At 41.1% G+C, this 20,793-nt stretch overlaps 1 protein-coding gene across 6 annotated transcripts in view; it reads right to left on the reverse strand.

The window, feature by feature from the left end:
- Positions 1–20,793, reverse strand: part of LOC124721633 (centromere protein J) — a 280,955-nt gene that overhangs the window by 20,695 nt on the left and 239,467 nt on the right. For all 6 annotated transcript variants that reach the window (XR_007006363.1, XM_047246696.1, XM_047246697.1 and 3 more), the window contains one exon: positions 15,672–16,444. Coding sequence is in view for 5 of the 6 variants with exons in the window: in XM_047246696.1 (XP_047102652.1) it covers positions 15,672–16,444 (773 nt within the window). In the remaining variant the exon portion in view is untranslated. The remainder of the gene's footprint in view (positions 1–15,671; positions 16,445–20,793) is intronic.

The raw sequence follows: 20,793 nt of genomic DNA on the forward strand, positions 1-20,793 counted from the left end.
GTGACATTTTCAACAATTTATTCAGTAACCAGATCTGCCCAGCATCCTGAGTGATCCTCATCAAAAACACATGTTGAACCCATTTCAGTTCACATAACTGTTGTCACTGATGGCACAGGATCATTATAAACAACATCTAATTCTATATTTGTCTGGTCATGTGTTTTTCTATGCAAAAGCTAAAAGCAAATCGCTGAAATGATACTGCAATTTTTCTATCTCTGTGAAAACACCTTGTTTTAGCACCATCTAACAAATTTGTTCATTATGGTAAGATCAACTTGCATTAGTCACAGCATCTGTCTTCAAACACGGATACATACTTAATTGCCGTTACCTGTGACAGTCACTTCTGTGTGTGTCTCTATCAATCAGTATACCTTCATTATCCTTGCACGAACTTCCTTGTTTCAGATAGTAACATATTTCCAAATATGATTTTCTTAGTATACTTTGGCATCATTCTAATTTCAGGACACCTGCCCCTTTCAACTTACACTTATTTCAGTGTGGGTAACAAATTTTGGTTGCACCACAAATGAGTAGAAAAATTGTAAAAGCAGCTCTATTGTCTATGTGAAGCTTCCATGCCCTACACATAATACCCAAGTGAAAGGACTACCTGGCGAACTACACTCCTGGAAATTGAAATAAGAACACCGTGAATTCATTGTCCCAGGAAGGGGAAACTTTATTGACACATTCCTGGGGTCAGATACATCACATGATCACACTGACAGAACCACAGGCACATAGACACAGGCAACAGAGCATGCACAATGTCGGCACTAGTACAGTGTATATCCACCTTTCGCAGCAATGCAGGCTGCTATTCTCCCATGGAGACGATCGTAGAGATGCTGGATGTAGTCCTGTGGAACGGCTTGCCATGCCATATCCACCTGGCACCTCAGTTGGACCAGCGTTCGTGCTGGACGTGCAGACCGCGTGAGACGACGCTTCATCCAGTCCCAAACATGCTCAATGGGGGACAGACTGCGTAGGATCCTACGGTCTTGGCGTGCATCTGTGCGTCGCTGCGGTCTGGTCCCAGGTCGACGGGCACGTGCACCTTCCGCCGACCACTGGCGACAACATCGATGTACTGTGGAGACCTCACGCCCCACGTGTTGAGCAATTCGGCGGTACGTCCACCCGGCCTCCCGCATGCCCACTATACGCCCTCACCCAAAGTCCGTCAACTGCACATACGGTTCACGTCCACGCTGTCGCGGCATGCTACCAGTGTTAAAGACTGCGATGGAGCTCCGTATGCCACGGCAAACTGGCTGACACTGACGGCGGCGGTGCACAAATGCTGCGCAGCTAGCGCCATTCGACGGCCAACACCGCGGTTCCTGGTGTGTCCGCTGTGGCGTGCGTGTGATCATTGCTTGTACAGCCCTCTCGCAGTGTCCGGAGCAAGTATGGTGGGTCTGACACACCGGTGTCAATGTGTTCTTTTTTCCATTTCCAGGAGTGTAGTTCCTGAGCATGCTGTATTCCTTCCATAAAATCCATGCATCTTCTGAAACTCATGGTAAATAATTCCTGCCCTCCCATGAAAATGAGACAATATTTAATGATTTAAGATTCAGAACAGATAAGTTGCTGTTTAGTTATGATGTACTTCATTGTTGTTGGAACCAAAGTCGTTATCACCCATCTGCACAATACTGTAGTAGAGATGGAATTCTGAAACCTAGGTAGCTGAGGCAATAAATTTCAGCAAAATGATCTGGTGTTGCTATGATATCATCAGTGGTGTATAGACATACAGGGAGACATACAGTGTTTACCATAAATTACCTGTTTTATTCTTGTATTGCAACTGAGTTGGTGAAACAGTTTACCAAGAGCAGGAAAACTTGCCAATACCTGTTCTTGCTTTTCTGAATGTTAGTAAGACCTTTTTCTTGCCAACTATCCGGCATGATCTATGAACTTTATCTGTCAAACAAAAACATCAAATAGTTACGATTACACAGAATCCCTCCCCCAAAACAAACAGAACATCAATGGAATGGGTGCACACCCCATCACCACAATGAAAGAAGGCCAAGGTCCAACCTTCAGCAGGAAAGGTGACAGCATGAGTGTTTTTTCAAATGGAGAGTGTGGTGCATGTGGAATTTATGCCAAAACGCATGACAATCAACTCTGCTTTGTACTGTCAAATGTAGCACCAGTTGAGTGAGGCAATTAAGGAAAAGCGGTGAGGAACATTGAGTGCTGGTGTGATTTTGTTGCATGAGAATGCAAGACTGTGCTCTGCCCACCAAATGTCAGAACTGCTGCAGTGATTCAAGTGGGGATATGGCAACATCCTCCACACAGTCGAGATCTAGCGCCATGTGATTATCACGTGCTTGGAAAGATGAAAGAGGATCTCAGTGGACGATGATTCTGAAACGATGAGAGAGTGAAAACAGCTGTATCCACATGATTACATAGCATAGGAGGTGATTTACATGCATCCGGAATTGAAAAGTTGGTAACCCACTTCGAGAAATGTTTACAGTCTCTTCTTGAGGACCATGTGGAAAAGGGAAATTACATTGTGTGTTATCATAGCCATGTTGCATATGTGAATGTGGTCTAATAAATGGCCATAACTTGGAAGTGTGTGTGTATTTCCTCAATTAAATAACTACTAGAAATACTGCGGTATATATGCAAAGTAGTTATTTTTTATTAGCTGTCATGAAAATAGAGCACCCTCATTTGTTGGTGCCGAAAACAAGAGAAGTAGTGGACTCTCGTATATTTTTACAAAAAACCCTCATTAATTCAAACTTTGTCAAACTGAACTGGCTATTTTTGGGTCCTTTGAAATTTGGTTAAATGAGGGTCTAAGGTAGTACACAGTCTGCAGTAGGTGCCGAATACTGAAGTCAGTTCTCTCTGTAAACCTATCTTTCTACAGTAACTGCTTTCATATTACTCCATGACAAGAGAAATATCAACAGATTGGAATTTTAACCTGGTCATCAAATTTGCAGCTCAAGATTTTAGTAGCCTGTGTCCCTGCACTACTTCAACGTCACAGACTTTATAATATGTCATGCAAAATTGGTCATCAACAACCAACATTTCAATACATTATGCCTGTTACTTTCACAGCCCATGGTACACCCAAACATACAACCCATACAACTGCAGAAACAAATTTGCCACCTGTATTCTGTAACCAGCCAAGTCAACAAATCCATAACTGCCATTCTCCCATTGTCATCCCAAAAGCTCTACTACTTATTGTTATATACATAAGCTCTCACTTTCACAGATAATTATCACAATTAAATCTTGTTAAATGTTTTCAATTTAGACATTTAGAATTGATTTTAACATTAGTAAAAATTATTAAATAAGAAACAGAAAATACAACAATATATTTAAAAAATTGTTCAGTCTCTGACAGAAATGGGAAACACACATTGTGATTTGTTAAATTACATACAAATATTAGTACGCAAATTAAACTTTGGTTCACCAGACCTGGATGATAGTACCTTGTCAAGGTCCCTTGCCGAAGTTACGGTGAAGACCTCAAGAGCAGTGAAGCTGGGCATGAAGATCGCTATGAAACATGGGCATACTGAGAAGAATGCAAAATTGTACCCATTAGTTAATGTACATGCACCTATTAACAGTACAATAGTGAGCATCTAGAACAAGTAGAAGAGTACTAGACTTTGCTGGAACACACACTAGAAAAAACAGTCAGTCATGTAACAATTCTTCTGGGAGACTTTAACGTCGAGCTTGGATTGGAACACTAGAAGCAAGACATCACAGGCAACTTTCCACCACACCTTAGCATCAATAAGAATGGAGTGAGACTAGTAGAAATTACTGCAGAAATTACCAGCTGAAGTTCACATCCACAATTTTTTGTGAACTATTAGAGATGTACATGGAAAGCATCTAACATTCTTCGAGCCAAATTCCAGATTGACCACACGGCCATGTCTACTAGGTATGATGGAAACATTCATGATGTATCAGTGAAACGCGGGCTCAATCTAGACACAAACCACTATCTAACCTTCATTATGATAAATCTGCTCAAAATCAAACATGTACCAAGATTCAATGTAAATTTTAACATAATAAAACAAGCTGGAGGGACCTCCAATGAAAGCTGAAGCAGACAGCTCAAGAGAGTGTAACCAGCTCACACATGATGACACCAACGTTAGACGGCACAATGTGATGAAGCAATTGACTCCAATGAGCTCACCAGAGGAAAGTATCTCTCACATCAGACAACTCAGACACTAGAAGTAGCATATATTACGCCAAGGACACTTACAACAAGAACACTCAGAGGACTCAGGTGTGACAATGATAAAAAAGCATTGGACAAAATAGGAGGATTTCTCGCAGAATAATTCTAGAGAATTCAAAAAACTACCCAGACTCAACACCCAAAAATTCACTGGACAATGCTTGCATTTCCAACAGTTTGGATGAAATGGCCATGGTCAATTGGGATAACTGCATGCTATTAGCACAGTATTTGAAACACATTACTTAAGTGCTCAGAGAAACAAAGATTCCCCTTGTGCACCTAATACCTGGCCAACCAAAACCACCACCACTCCCAAAGGCAGAAATGAAAGTAGCCATACCATTATTGAAGAATAACAAGGCTGTAGGTGATGACACACACACACACACACACACACACACACACACACACACACACACACACACACAAAAAAATCCCAATGTTGTTCTCTACGATGTGGCACACAGAGGCTATCCCACAAGAAGGGAAAGTTCCATTTATCCACCTACAGTATAAAAAGGGTGACAAGTCTGATGTTAATAATTACAGGGGGCTCTCTCTCCTACCAGTAATCCATAAAATTCTCTCTGGGTCCTGCTAACAATTATACAAGACACAACAGGAAACACTACAGGTGAATTCCAAACAGGGTTCCACTACGGACTGAAGCAGATCCCTAGTCTGAAACTTCTCCTCAAGCACAGACAAATTACCCGACAAAATAGTGTATTTAGCTTTGTGGACTTCAAAAGCATAGGATTCAATCAATCATATCATACTTTTTAATGTGTATGAATCTGGTATTGATACTATGGCCAACCACCTCATCAAGTAAACACTCACTAGTATTTTCAGTCCAAAGTGAATTTCATGGCGGACTATTCAGATCCTTTCTATATCAAGACTGGTATGACAAGAGAAATGGCCAATCACCGATTACATTTAACCTGGTTCTGGAGAAAGTCAATAGAGAATGATGCACAGAGCTGGCCATGACAGACCAAAGCACAAAGTTACAAAAAGGCAAGAGGAAAGAAGTCAAGATTGACTGTTTGGCATTTGCTGATAACTTGGCCAGCCTCTCCATAAAAATTACATGGACACAGTGCACATCCAGATTGAAACCCTGATGAAATTTGCAGAAAAAAAAATCAGGTTGCAGATCTCCTTCCAAAAGACAGAGTTCCCACTGGTGCTTTATGCTACACGCACGCATGCACGCACACATGCGCGTGAGTGCCCACACACACACACACACACACACACACACACACACACACACACACACACACACACACAAGATCAGAAAGGCTTACTCAACACACTAGAGCTAACAGAAAGCCGATTTATTAGAAAGATTTAAGGACCTAAGAAGAATCATACAGTGAGTGGAAGCTCAGCAGCAGTATGTGTATCAAGACACTGAACCTGAGTGATGGCATACACAGATGATGCCTGAAATTCTATCGCCAGAGAAAACACATTCACTCAAGCAGAGGGACGAAGAGGACACTGATGTACTATGGGAAATTCCGTGTGAACCATGCCTATATCAAATATGAATATAAAATACAAGAAGATTTAACTCAATTTGGCAATACACAGGACCTTATGCAGGACAGGACCACAATAACATTGAGAAACAGCTGATAAAGGGAAAACACATGTGACAGAAAAGAAGGAGGCTGAAGGAATTATCTGAAGAACACAGGCAGTAGATAAGCCAATGCATCAAAAATTACTGTTAAAGGTGAAGGGAATGGAAGTCTGGTCCTAAGTAAGCCGAGTACTATAATAGTGTTATCTTCACACAGGGCAACAGTACCTGATTTACTGATAACCTCTCTCACTGGCCTCCATTTTAAAGACCTCTCTTTCCGGTAGATTTATCCAGAGTGAGAAATGGCCACTGGAGTGGAGATGATCAGTATCTCTTGGGCTGGATCTGTGAGAGCAGGGAGTAGAACAAGGATAGCGACTGTATTGTAGCCAATGTTAAGGATACACAACTCCACTCTGACTTGCTGCTCAACATGGCAAGTAGTAAGCATTCTATGTTGTATTCACATTTACGAGTTTGGTTCACAAATTACAATCTCTCATAGGGCCCAGTGACTGTAGTATGAGGATTTGCAGTCTGCTGTGCTCAAATTTTGAGACACAAGCAATTGAAGTGGCTGTCAGACTACAATTTAATAAGTCAGAAGGAAACGATGCAATCTTGCAAGACATGGGCTGCTGAACTACAAAAACTTAGTCAGCAGTGTAACTTTCCGTGTTCATGGTATAAGACTTGCCAATCTTTCATTTGTGAAGTGGTTGTGCATCTAACATCCAACAATGATGTTTGGGCTAGCACTCTGAGAGACTGATCCATTAAAAATTGACCAAGGCGTAGTAAAAGTGCATACTCAACAATATGTTCCCTAAGTTACTGACAGGACGAATTATTGTTAGATCCCATGGCATTATTACATAATGGGTGTGTAATTGTTAGGAATGTAATTAATAGTTCCCCCTCAACTTTGGATAAAACAATAGTGCAACTCTTATACCATCTCAGTACACAGCACCAAAAAGCTCATAATACACTGAGGTGACAAAAATCACTGGATACTTCCTAATATCATGTCGGACATCATTTTGCCCCCTGTGGTGCACCAACTCGATGTGGCATTGACTCAACAAGTCGCTGGAAGTCCCCTGCAGAAATATTGAGCCATGCTGCCTCTCTAGCCATCCACAATGGTGAAAGTGTTGCCAGTGCAAGATTTTGTGCACGAACTGATCTCTCGATTATGTCCCTTATGTGTTTGATGTGATTCATGTCAGGCAAGCTCGGTAGGCAAACCATTTGCTTGAACTGTCCAGAATGTTCTTCAAACCAATCGCAAACAATTGTGGCCTGGTGAGATGGCACACTGACATCCATAAAAATTCCATTACTGTTTGGGAACATGAAGTCCATGAATGGCTGCAAATGGTCTCCAAGTAGCTGAATATACCATTTTCAGTCAATGAACGGTTCAGTTGGATTAGAGGACACAGTCCATTCCATGGAAACACGTCCCATACCATTATAGAGCCACCACCAGCTTGCGCAGTCCCTTTTTGGCAATTTGGGTCCATGGCTTCATGGGGTATGTGCCATACGACAAACCTACCATCATCTCTTACCAACTGCAATCTGGACTGATCTGACCAGGCCACGGTTTTCGAGTTTTATAGGGTCCAACTTATTTGGACAACAACCCAGACAAGGTGCTGCAGGCGATGTCATGTTATTAGTAAAGGCACTAGCATCGGTAGTCTGTTAGCGCCAAATTTTGCTGCACAATCCTAACGGATAATTTTATCGTATGTCCCACATTTATTCCTACAGTTATTTCACAGTGTTGCTGATCTGTTAGCACTGACAACTCTATATAAACGCCACTGGTCTCGGTCATTAAATGCAGGCTGTCTGCCACCAAGCTGTCTGAGGTGAGAGTAATGCCTGAAATTTGGTATTCTCAGCACTCTCTTAACACTGTGGATCTTGGAATACTGAAATCCCTAATGATTTCTGAAATTGAATGTCCCATGCATGTAGCACAACCATCCCTGTTGATTCCCATTGTGCAGCCACAATCACATCAGACACATTTACACACGAACCACACAAGGGCAAATGACAGCTAGGCCATTGCCCGGCCCTCTTATACCTTCTGTAGGCGATACTACTCACACCTGTATACATGCATGTCACTGTCCCATGACTTTTGTCACTTCAGTGTATTGTATGTGAATAAAAATTCAAGTAGCAGAAGTTGTAATTTGCAAAATTAAATTAAAAAACAGATATTGTGTCCCAGTTTGACTGCCTACACTACAATGCAAAGCCATTCCTTTGGTGCTTGCAGCCTACAACAAATCTACCACTGGCTATCATCAGGATTGAGATGAAGTTACACCCAAGTACTGGATGTTTGGTGGGTTGGTTGATTGGGGTTAAAGGGCTTAACAGGAAGATCATCAGTTCCATGATGCAGGGGTAGTTCATCTGGTGTCCAAAATTAAAGCAACAAACGGAATTTTGCAAAGTTGGGCTTATTTTGCCACGGAACAGTATAAACAGTTGATAGCCAAGTAGAAAAATAGTTCAAATGGCTCCAAGTACTATGGGACTTAACATCTGAGGTCATCAGTCCCCTAGACTTAGAACTACTTAAACCTAACTAACCTAAGGACATCACACACATCCATGCCCGAGGCAGGATTCGAACCTGCAACTGCAGCGGTCACGTGGTTCCAGATTGAAACGCCTAGAACCGCACGGCCACACCGGCCGGCTAAGCCACAAATGGTGCTGAAAATGAACTGCCAATAGCTATGATAAGTTCCATCCAAATGCATGATAACTGCAGTATGTGTAAGCTGAAATTAGATTAAGGTTGTATGAAAATGCAATGCTTGTATCTTTTCGATCCATCTAGGAAACAGTATTTGCATCTCTGAATAATATGAAATTATATTGTTCATAAAAATCTTCAATACCCCCCAAACAAGGACAACCATGCTCTTTACTCACGTTTACATGTTTATCCTGCAAATATAATTCCTTTTGTTTGTTGCGATAAATCAATAGTGGTATTCTTTTATGTTTGTGTCATATAATCCCCACATTCTGAAGAATATTAAAGGAAAATATTAAAAATGTTTCACATAATGGAAATCTTTCTTGCACATTAGTATACCAAAGCCAACTGAGAGGAGAAGGGTGTAGTAGAGTGAATGGTGGCTGATATAGCTGGAAGGTGCACGCAGCACAAAATATGAATCTGCTACTGGTGAGTGCACCTTCGTGCAAGTATATGGCAAGTGATGAAGTAGAGGAATGAACTGGGAGAGGGAGACAGAACAGAGGAACTGGGGGACTGTGAAGAGGAGAATGTAAGTGTAGATTGAGTGAAGTGGGAGACCTGAAAAAGAGAAGCATGCAGATGGCAAAGGTTGTCAAGCAGCCCTTAAGTATGTTGCACTCAGAAGTATGTTCTTCCCCTAAGTGGTCATGCACACAGAAAGATGTGCAAAAGTTACAGCAGCAGTGGTGTATCTTACGATTGCTTTCAAAGTGGTTCTGCTTCTGATATTATAAGGTATGTCAGTGATGTGACTGGAATAGGATGAGCCGGGTGGGTGCATAGGATACGTTTCTGCAGGTGTCATATGTGTGGTGACAAGGATATTTCAATATTTCATAGATTGCTTGGCACAGGGGCTGGATAGAATACCACTCTGGGAGGTTTGGTAAGGAGTGTGGGTTTCCAAGGATGACAATAGCTAGATGAAGACCTGGCAAAGAATGTGATAAGCTGTTTCAGCCCAGAATGATAATGAGTAATTAAGTGAGTGTTCCCGAGCATCTGCTTTCCGGGACCTGTACACATTCAGCACAGGAGATCAGTTTGCAGACTAGGTTCAGAGCCCAGTGCCTGTCTGTGAAAGTGTTAGTAAGGCTTTCAGCTTACTAACCAAGGGATTTCTCACCACTGCAAATGCATCATACATAGATGGCTAGACTGTATGGGAGAGAGATTTTAGCATGAAAGGGATGGCAGCTATCAAAATATACGCACTCTTGCTGGTTTGTGGGTTTGATAATCAACAGAAGCTTTCTTGGAGCATCTGGAGAGATGGATGTCAACATCTAGGTAGGTAGCATATTGGACTAAAAAAGGGTAGATGAAGCAAATGTGAGTGAAGGTGTTGAGGTTGTAAAGAAATGAGAATCTTGACCCTGGGTCCAAATCATTACAGTCTCACTGATGACCTTGAATCAGAGAAGGGGTTCAGGACCTGAAGGGGGTAGGAAGGTCCCCACCCCCTCTAAATGGCCCCCTACACAGGTTTGCATACAAGGGTAACAAGGGTGCCTTGTCTTCACAGTTGGTCAGGTCCATAAGGAATGAGGCGGTCAGTTTGCAATCAGTAGGATGTTGGGAGAGGTAAAGTTCAACAGCAGCAAGACCATGGGCATGGTATGTAGAGATGTGGCAACAACAGTGATGAATAGGGATTTAAGTGATGATGGGTTGGGGATGGCTGGGAGGCAGTGAAGGATGTGGTTTGTGGTCTTGATAGGGGAAGCTTGGCTGTGGGCCGTGGGGTGAGGCATTTGTCAACGTGAGACAAGATTCTTTCAATAGCCACACATTAACCAGCTACTACAGAGTATCCAGGGTGATTAATGGGGGACGTAGGCAAAACACTCGTTCGACCTATACTTGAGTATTGCTCATCAGTGTGGGATCCGTACCAGGTCGGGTTGACGGAGGAGATAGAAAAGATCCAAAGAAGAGCGGCGCGTTTCGTCACCGGGTTATTTGGTAACCGTGATAGCGTTAAGGAGATGTTTAATAAACTCAAGTGGCAGACTCTGCAAGAGAGGCGCTCTGCATCGCGGTGTAGCTTGCTGTCCAGGTTTCGAGAGGGTGCGTTTCTGGATGAGGTATCGAATATATTGCTTCCCCCTACTTATACCTCCCGAGGAGATCACGAATGTAAAATTAGAGAGATTAGAGCGCGCACGGAGGCTTTCAGACAGTCGTTCTTCCCGCGAACCATACGCGACTGGAACAGGAAAGGGAGGTAATGACAGTGGCACGTAAAGTGCCCTCCGCCACACACCGTTGGGTGGCTTGCGGAGTATCAATGTAGATGTAGATGTAGATGTAGATGAACTGGTCAAAAATGATAAAAAAAAAAAAATTGCCACCAGATAGTTCTGTAGTGCAGAAATATAAACATTTCAGTTCTGCTGATAGTGTGAGAATTACAACTGTTTTCAAGCTTTTTTGTATGATTTACCATTTAAAATTACAAGATATAGTGGTAAAGTGTTTAAAAAAGTGGCTAAAGCTTGGCATTTGCATGCGAATAAACAGTTTCTACAAGTGAGTCAACATAATTCAGCGGAAGATAATTGTGTAGCTAAGGCAACGAGCAGTTCACAGAAGAAACTTGGAACTGGTGTAGAGTTTCAGTCTACTAAAGATGAAGTGAATAGTGGTTTTAGGATAATTGATTAGAAATTGTGTGTTCTATTTCTAAACTGGTGTGCATGAGGTAACTGAGGCAATAAATCTTTAAGATTATATGACAGCAATGACAGAGATGGTATTGTGTGTAATACACACTTGTTCTGTGACAGCTGTCAAACTGACATTCAATTCAAAACATCAACTGCTAAGAATTGGGTGTATGAAGCCAACTTAAGATTCTGCTATGGGATGATGTGTGTTGGTGTTGGAAGCGAAGGTAGCAATTTGTTTTGTGCAATAATAACTATGCCATCTCCGTCTGCCTTGTACTCAACACTAAACAATCATCTTCGGAATGCCATGGAAACATAATGCAATAGCAGTTTGTCAGCAGCAGTGAAAGAGCCAGTTTTATTTAACAAAGACATCCAGACAGAAGTAAATGACCCTTTGCATTCTACAGACCTGTGTGTTTCATGTGATACCACATGGATGAAAAGGGGCCATACCTTCCTACATGGTGTTTAGTCAGTTCTAAGTGTTGACACAGGAAAAGTTTTGGATTTGCAGGTGATGTCCAAATATTGCTCTATTAGTGCACAGAGGAAGACATTAGACAACAAGGAAGAAGAGAGACAATGGCATATAAAACACACAATAATTTGCAGCAAGCATTATGATTGTTCTAGTGGTGGCACGACGCCAGCAGGAATGAAATTAATATTTCATTGGAGCGAAATCAGGCATGGAGTTAGATATGTGAAAAATCTTGGTGATTGAGATTCTAGTGCTTTCAGATCGGTTGTAGAAAGCACACCATATAGGAATAGATGCAACATTGAAAAGCTAGAGTGTGTGGGGTACATTCAGAAGAGGATGGGCGAGTGACTTCTGAAACTGAAACAAGAACAAAAAGGTGCAAAACACAAAGATGGGAAGCCACTGGGTGGGCCACAATGGCTCACTGACAAAGGGATCCACAATTTGCAAATATATTATGGCAAAGCAATAAGGCAAAACACTGGAGATTAGAAGGCAGTGTGGGCAACATTTTTTTCACAAGTTGTCAACTGATGAGAAGCCAGTACATGAATTGTGTGATGTATCCTGGTGCATATATAAGCAAGTAAAAGCAGAAAACAAAACCTGTTCACATAAACACAGTCTTCTTGAAGCAGTCTCAAACACTATAAAGCCAACATTCCAGTTTCTAGCACATCCAGATTTGTTAAAGAAATGTACTCATGGTGGAACCCAAAACGCGAATGAGAGCTTCAACAGTGTCATTTGGAAGAGATGCCCAAAAACAACATTTAGTGCATTTACTGTTGTTAAGATTGCCACATATGATGCGTGTCTGGTGTTTAATGATGATAACATTGGAAGAATAAGGACCCTTACTGGACTACGATTTGTTGCAGGTTGCTTCACCAAGAAGCTATTGAAAAAGATAGATACTGCACATGCTGCTCATTCTGAACTGTCTGTAAAGGATACAGCCAAAAGGGCATGCTACGAACATCAAATAAAAAGCAAAAAGGTACACAAAGAGCAAGAAGACCAAATGGATGGTTATGGTCAACATTAAGGCACTAGTTTATGGTGTAAATCCTTATAAAATCTTTTATATGCATTTCCTGGAACTTTCATTTTTCAGTGTGTAAGGAACATTTTCCCCTGAACCATAGGAGACACGAAAGTGAAATTTTCTGCAGAATTTGTTCATAGTATAACATAACTCCCTGTGGTACAAATTTTTTCTAAGTGTATTTCTGTCAAAATTATTTACCTTTCTATGAAACTGAAATTGCTTTGTTTCAGATGCATAATTTTTTTAAATAAATTGTAAGAGTTCTAAAACTGGTATTAAAAAACTGTTCCACATGTTTGCTTATCTGGTTACTAAGAATTACCTATGACAATATTAATGTTGTAAGTAACGTAATTTTTGTGAAAATGTTCCTTGTGTGATAGCATGGGTTGCAAAAATTTCTAACAATGACATGATCAAATTTTTTGAGAGAAAAATTTGAAAAAAAAAAAAAAAAAAAAATCCAGAATGCAGCCATAACATAATTACCTCATGTGCAACACTTGGTTCTATTATCTTTCAAACACCAAAAACTGTGTTAGATTACATAAACACATCCATTTTCTCCTACGTCCTCCCTTATGTTACATATTTTTGGAAGTATTTAGAAGGTGAGTATGTGTGGATGGATCTCTCTCTTCCTCTGTTGTAACTCCCATTGCAAAAGCAACCCCCCCCCCCCATTTCTAATGCCACATGCTACTCCCAGTGTGTGAGCAAGAGAGAGCTCACTGATGACACATTCCTATCCCACCCCATTGCTGCTTTCCCTTTCAGTCATCAGACACCCTTCCCTCAACTCTTCTCTTCTTACGAACTCCACACAAGACAACGTTTCTTCTGTTTCTGTGTGTGTGTGTGTGTGTGTGTGTGTGTGTGTGTTAGATGTCATTATTTCTGCTCCAATATTAAAAAAAAAAAAAAAAAAAAAAAAAAAAAAAAAAAAAAAAAAAAAAAAGGAAACATAGTTTTATTTATGTCTCAGTGAAGAGAACGACAACTTAATTCAACATGGCAGGAAGGAAACCATCGCATAGCAAAAATCACAGAATGTTATTATGTGCACCGTTTCATGGCCTATAAAATTGTATTGTCAATGTTGTGAGATGCTATTTTACAGTTAATGGGTTTGGCTGTTGAGAAAAATGTTGACTAAAATGCCTTTGGAAAGTTATAAAGTGTCATAATATTTCTTCATGTAAATTTTGACTAACAGAAAAAGGAAGCACAAAGAAGGGGAAGGGGAAATAAAATGCAACTTCACGTGTTGAGGGGGTATGTGGGGATATTTCAGCAGTTGCCAAATTGAGTCAAATTTATCAAGAACTTGACACTGAGAACCCACTTACCAGAATGGTGTTGCACCCTATTCACAGATTTGGTTGGGAAACTGTTGTATCCTCTTCTGAAGTAAATTGGCCCACTACTGTTTGTAACTGGTCTTTGATATAGGGGATACAGGTACCTGCACGAAATTGATGCCTCACATATTCTACTGGGGAGGAATCTGGACATCATGTTGGTCACAAGATTACCTCAACTTTTATACCAACAGTTCATAGACATATGATCCATATGTGAATGAGCATTGTCCTGCTGAGAAACGACACCACGATACTGCTGCATGAGATTTGAACACAAAAGGATGCAGGATGTCTGTAACATACCATTACGTCATCAGAGTTCCATCAATCACTAACAGGCATGACTTGAAGTCACACCCAGTGACACCAGGAGATTGCTGTGCCGCTACTAACACTGGGAAGAGTGGAACCTCTCCCCAGGTTGCTCCCATACTTGACAATGATGGTCATTTGGGGTACAACAGGCCTGCAATGTGTTACTGAACAAAGTGTGACAACATTCATCATGGGTCCACATTTCCCGGTCGAAGCACCACTCAAATGCAGTTATTTGTGTTGTAGTGTTGATGGTAGCTTACCCATGGGTCAATAATTCCATAGTCTGGTTGTTGCTACTCCCAGACCAATGGTGCAGGATGACACACTGAGTCCATTACTCTATGATGGCAGATATAGATGTGAAGCAGTTATGATATGGTTGGGGCACAACATGGTAATCCCCCTTCGTGATGATCAGACGTGGTCAATCAGAACCTTGACTACAAGTGTACCTGCCCATGCGGTCCAACAGTGGGCCACACTTACATCCAAATGCCCCACAAATGTGGATACTGCACAATTCGATCCACCAGCAGAATGGAGCCCCACAATGAAGCCGCTACCAAACTCTCAGGTACTGATAATGCTGTCTCACATGAGTATGCTGTAACTCCGTCTTCTTTGGAGTGATCACTCAACATTTGACACTGTTCACGCCCTTCATGTATTCTACCAGGCCTGGTAACAACACTAAACACAAACAACACTTGTGCACTCTGGTAACTACTCTGTCACAGATAATTGCAACCCTAATCATTTCCATAATTGCTGATAGTGTGTATCTGACCATGCATTCTGGGTGCTTCACTCTTTCTGTCAGGCAGTGTGTATAAGAATAATGTCTCTCTAAGCAACTCAACCCCTTTCATCACCAAGATCATTAATTACTGAAACAGTGAGGTTGTTAAACATCAACACACCGATTACAGTGAAAGATTTACACACACACACACACACACACACACACACACACACACACACACACACACACACACACACACACACACACACACACACACACACACACGGTGTTTTCAAAGCCCACCATAATTTTAAGAAATAGCAGCATATATTGTACTTACTTTGAAAATTCCACCAGTTGTGTTTTGTCTTCATATGTTGTGCACCATATTTTACTCTTACAAAAATAGTATTTTTCAGTTTGACTTTTCAGGCATCTCTCAAGCACATCACCATTATAGTATATTATTTTTTCACTCATTCCATCACTTGATATTTTGCACACACATCCATTGTTGTACCAAATTTCTTTCCTTCCATCTGGATGTGTTTTAATGTGAGTTACACGGTCATTAGAAATCATATCTGAATCAACATTCTGATCTGCACTGTGCAACTTGCTGGGAATAATTTTTCTGGTAATCAAAGTGTTGTCATCTAAAATGTTTATATACTCATTGATTTCCCCAGTACTGACATTGCTATCTTGTGCTGCATAATGAACAAAATCATGTTGTGGAAGTGAATTAATACCAGCATCATCAAAATCGGTAATGTTCCCATTTTCAGGAGTTTTCTTTTTAACATCATCACTCTCCTGAATGTTATTACTCTGAACATGATTATTTTTTTCTGTATGTGTTTTGTTTAGTGAAGAATTAATTATGTTTCCATTAGCTGGAACTGTTAGTATCACATTTTGTGCACTTGGTATTTCAGCCTTGGGTGCATCCTTTACTGTCTTTGAAGGGACAAAATGCTGTGGTGCAATGCTACAGACATCCAAAGGCTGCTGCAGCTCTCCACTCTCACAATCCTTCATTTTACTGGGTACAGAATCAACCAATTTGGCACTACAGTTTTCAGCATTTATTAGACTGATGTGAACATCTACCTGTAAACAAAATATAATTCACTTAGCTCACTGTTTCAAAACAAATGCAATAAGTCACCACAATCACACGTGCACCACCACCTCACATCTACATCTACACTTTGCAAGTCATCTTATGGCATGTGGGGGTGGGCTACTTTGTAATGTAATGTCACTTCCCCCCTTTCCAATTCCAGCAGTGAACAGTGCACAGGAAGAACAACTGACGGCAAGTCTCCATATAAGCTAGACTCTCTCTAATTATATCTTCATGATATTCTTTCTAGATACGTACAGAGGAAGCAATATGTCGGCTGACTCACCTAGGAACTCAGCAGAATGATTCACTGGTATCTGTGATTCAGTTCAATATTTGAACAAATTGTTGACATCATACTTTTTAAGTGGTAGATGGAGACGTTTCACATGTTGCAGATAACAGTCAATTTTACCTGGCTACCTGCATCTATCACCATGCACTGTATTTCAACAATGTGACTTGTTCCAGGTAGCACCTGATGAAGATATCGAGTCAAGTTGTTGAGATATCATGCATGGATGACATGAATATGTGGCAGAATAACAGACACCTAGATATGTTGAGAGGTACTGATGTTTGGATTAATGTGCAGTACAAAAAATTATTGCTATAATTGGTTAGTCCCAGTTTTTACTCTGATAAGTGATGAGTAGGCTTTTCAAAAGGTTTCTAATGGAAATATTGTCTAGTGTCTTAATGTCCTCATCAAATAACAATTACTTCACAATTATATCTTGCAAAGTAACAATTTTTAGTATGTGATAATTGAGTGTTTCAAGGAATGTCACTGATAATCATCTCAGAATTCACTCCTCATTTTCTATGGGTATATCTAATCATACTTCCCACAGTTTTTCAGGACTGGTGCAGTGCTTCCATGCCCTACCTAAAAGGGTGACAAAATGAGTTGCTCTTCTGTGCATCTATCACCGTTCTTTGAACTCATTATTATTACCCAGCAGGGGAACTGACTTTTTGAAATAATCTATGTTGTGATGTAGGTTGAGGTACCAGGTATCACATGCTGCAGCCATTCAGCCTGGTGGGCCCTTGTTTGTGAGTAATTGGGAAAAAAATGGAATCCGGCATGATGTTCTATAGCTGGGAAAAAGTAGGTTTTGACCTCCCGTGCGGAAAATTGTTGGTTTAGAACTCACCAGGTGATATCTAAATTTTTATTTTTAAATGGTTATTGCCAAAATGACTTTGGTAATTATTTTTATTCAATTAATTGGGTTAAATGTAATGTTCTTTTTATTTCTATTCCCTTGTCACATTATTTTAATCACAATATTAACTTTCACAACTCCTCTTATTTTTTTCTTCTTATCATTCTTTATTCACCTGGAATCTTTGATCAAGTGAATTAAATTCTTTCATATTTAATTATCATAATACTTAAAAATTTGAAACTGCCAATGTATTGGGGGGGGGGGGGGGGATGTCAAAATGTATTTTTCCTTACAATATGTACATTTTTTGGATGGTAATCATCAAACACACATTCAAAACAAATCCTTATTGCACTACGGACAAAGTAATGCAGATGAAGATATAAATGGACGAAGGTTAAGTAAAATGAAGTTTAAGTATAATGAGGAATGGATACATTGAATACAATAACATCGACAAAATTTATAGGATGATGAAACAGTAGAAATTAAATCAAAGTTAATACACAAAAACAAACAAAAAAACCATGAACAAAGATTCCAAGTGGAAAAAAAATGTTAGGAACAAAAATGAGAGCAATTTCAAGCAAATACGATGATTAAAATGATGTGAAAAGCAATAGAAATTAAAAAAATACATTTAATCAAATTGATCAAAGTCAATTCAATACAGATTTAAAAATAAAAATTTAGATTCCACCTGATGAGTTTCTGAACTGACATCCCTTTACATGGACGGCCAAAACCTTAACCACTACACTTTGTAACTGATCTGATGAATATTACTTTTTTACAGCTATAAAACATCACAGAAAATTCTGAAATTTTTTTCGTCAATTACTCACAAATGAGGGCTCACTCGGGTGAATGGTTGCAGCATGTAGTCCCTGGGATCTTAACCTACATCACCGTACATATGATTTCATCAAGTGGACCCCACCACTGGGAACCTCTCCTTGTATGTATTAGAACACTATGATGGTTATCAGTTATTTTAAAATAATAACTAGACAGAACTGTATTTAAAATATTTCAATTTTGTAGACAAACAAACAAAAACAAACAACATCCAAACAGGCCCTGAAGGCCTAACGGTACTGACTGGCCGCCATGTCATCCTCAGCTCTTAGGCATCGCTGGATGCAGATGGACATATGGTCAGCACGTCAGCACACCATTCTAACTGGCCATTGTCAGCTTTCGTGACCAGTGCCAACACTTCTCAATCAAGTAGCTCCTGAATTGGCCTCACAAGGGATGAGTGCACCCCGCTTCCCAACAGCACTTGGCAGACCTGGACGGTGACCCATCTAAAAGCTGGCCAAGCTCGACAATGCTCATCCATTTGGAGGATTGGATGTGAATACTCCCAGCTGGTACACCCTTCCCACTGGGAGGAGGAGATGATGATTTCGAGGGTTCCATCTCTGTCTCACAAGCAGCTAGAGAAATAAGGGTTCACTCAGACAGAGCCCAGTGTGCCTGAATAAGCCTTATACAACTGAGGTGCAGCAGGTTCCCCAGAGGTTGCCCGTTAATGACTGTTCCACCTAAACAACCATGCATCTCATCAGCACGCAGCACACCTTGAGATTGAGGGTTCTTTTGATAGAGGTTTTTACCATCCTCACGATCTGGGCTGTCAAGCCAAGATTCCCATTCCCTGTGACACACAACTTTCCACTGCTGCACCATACAGTGGTTGTTGAAGTATGCCCAGAGCTTATGGTAACAGGAGACTGGCGGCACTTACCAATCCCCAGCTCAGAAACCCCATCACCAAGCCCATACTCAGCAAATGAATGCTGAGCCACTGAGGGAGCTAATCAGCAGTAACTGTCGAGAGATGTTGGGTTCTTCCCAGGCTTAAGGATGGAGATAACTATAATGTCTCATCATTGCAAGGGGAAGGTGCCCATGAGTCAAATGCAGATGTTGCCTCTGGGTAACATCCAAGTGTTGGGTCATCTGGCTGCGGATGGAATCCGGGCATGGGGCTATGTCATTTGAAGAGGTAATAGCCTGCAAAAATTTCCATTCAGTGAAGATTTCATTATAGGGTTCAGCTTGATGGGGCCTGAAACAGTGGAGTGTCTATTCAACTCTGCATTTCTGCAGGAGAAAGGTAGCAGGATAGGAAGAGGACGTCAATGCTGTCAAAGTGTATCACATGGTGTACTGCAAGACCGATGAATCAGTACACAGAGCACACTGGAATATAAGACCACGGACAGTTGATTGTCGCTGGCGGTCCAGAAGATTATGGAGTTTGGACCAAACCTGCGATGAAGAGGCATACGTCCCCCACGAAGATGTAGCGCTCCCAGTATTCCTTTTTACTCTGCTTAATAACGTAAGCCTTAGCATGGATATGCTTTAAAGTGTAAGGTTGTCCTGTGAAGTGTGTCACTTAATTTGCTGCAGTGCCCATCGGCGGTCCTTGATTATGACTGCAATGTCCTTGGTCCATCACAGTACTGGTTGACAACGAGGGGAACCTGTGGATAGAGGGATAGCAGTGCCAGTAGCATGAAGAATAGTTGCAGAGGTGCCCTACACAACCATATCAATGCAGTTCTAGACAGAGCTGTCAAAGTTAAGATCAGGCGTATATTAGGGCCAATTGGTCCTGTAGAATGCCCAGTGTGGAGGCCTTTCTGCCTGGCAGCAGCAGGGGAACGATAGAAATCACCAGAAAGTGGTCACCGCCACAAAGATCATGGGGTGACCAATGTAGGGAAGGCACAAGAGCAGGGGAGGAGTTCGCGAGATTGATAGCAGTAAAGGTGTCATGAGCAGCACTGAAGTGAATATGTGAACAGTCACTGAGGAGACACAAATCAAAGTCTGTAATAAGTTGGTCAATTAGAAGACCCTACCCATAAAAGTGGCACTTCCCAACAGGGGATGGTGTGCATGAAATCCCCGAGGAGCGGACATGGGTGCCGGAGTTGCTGTATTAAGGTAGACAGTTCCACATAAGGAAGTGGACTACCTGGAGTGATGCAGACTTTGCAAATGGTGACTCCTGGGGTCGTTTGCACTCTAATCACTTCCAGGTTGGTACAAAGGGGGTATCCAGTCACTAATGAACCAAAGTGCAGACCCCTCCAGATGCTATCCTGGGGCCAGCACCATGCCGACAGAATGCCCGATTA

The sequence above is a fragment of the Schistocerca piceifrons genome, chromosome X (assembly GCF_021461385.2).
Source record: "Schistocerca piceifrons isolate TAMUIC-IGC-003096 chromosome X, iqSchPice1.1, whole genome shotgun sequence".
Taxonomy (NCBI): domain Eukaryota; kingdom Metazoa; phylum Arthropoda; class Insecta; order Orthoptera; family Acrididae; genus Schistocerca; species Schistocerca piceifrons.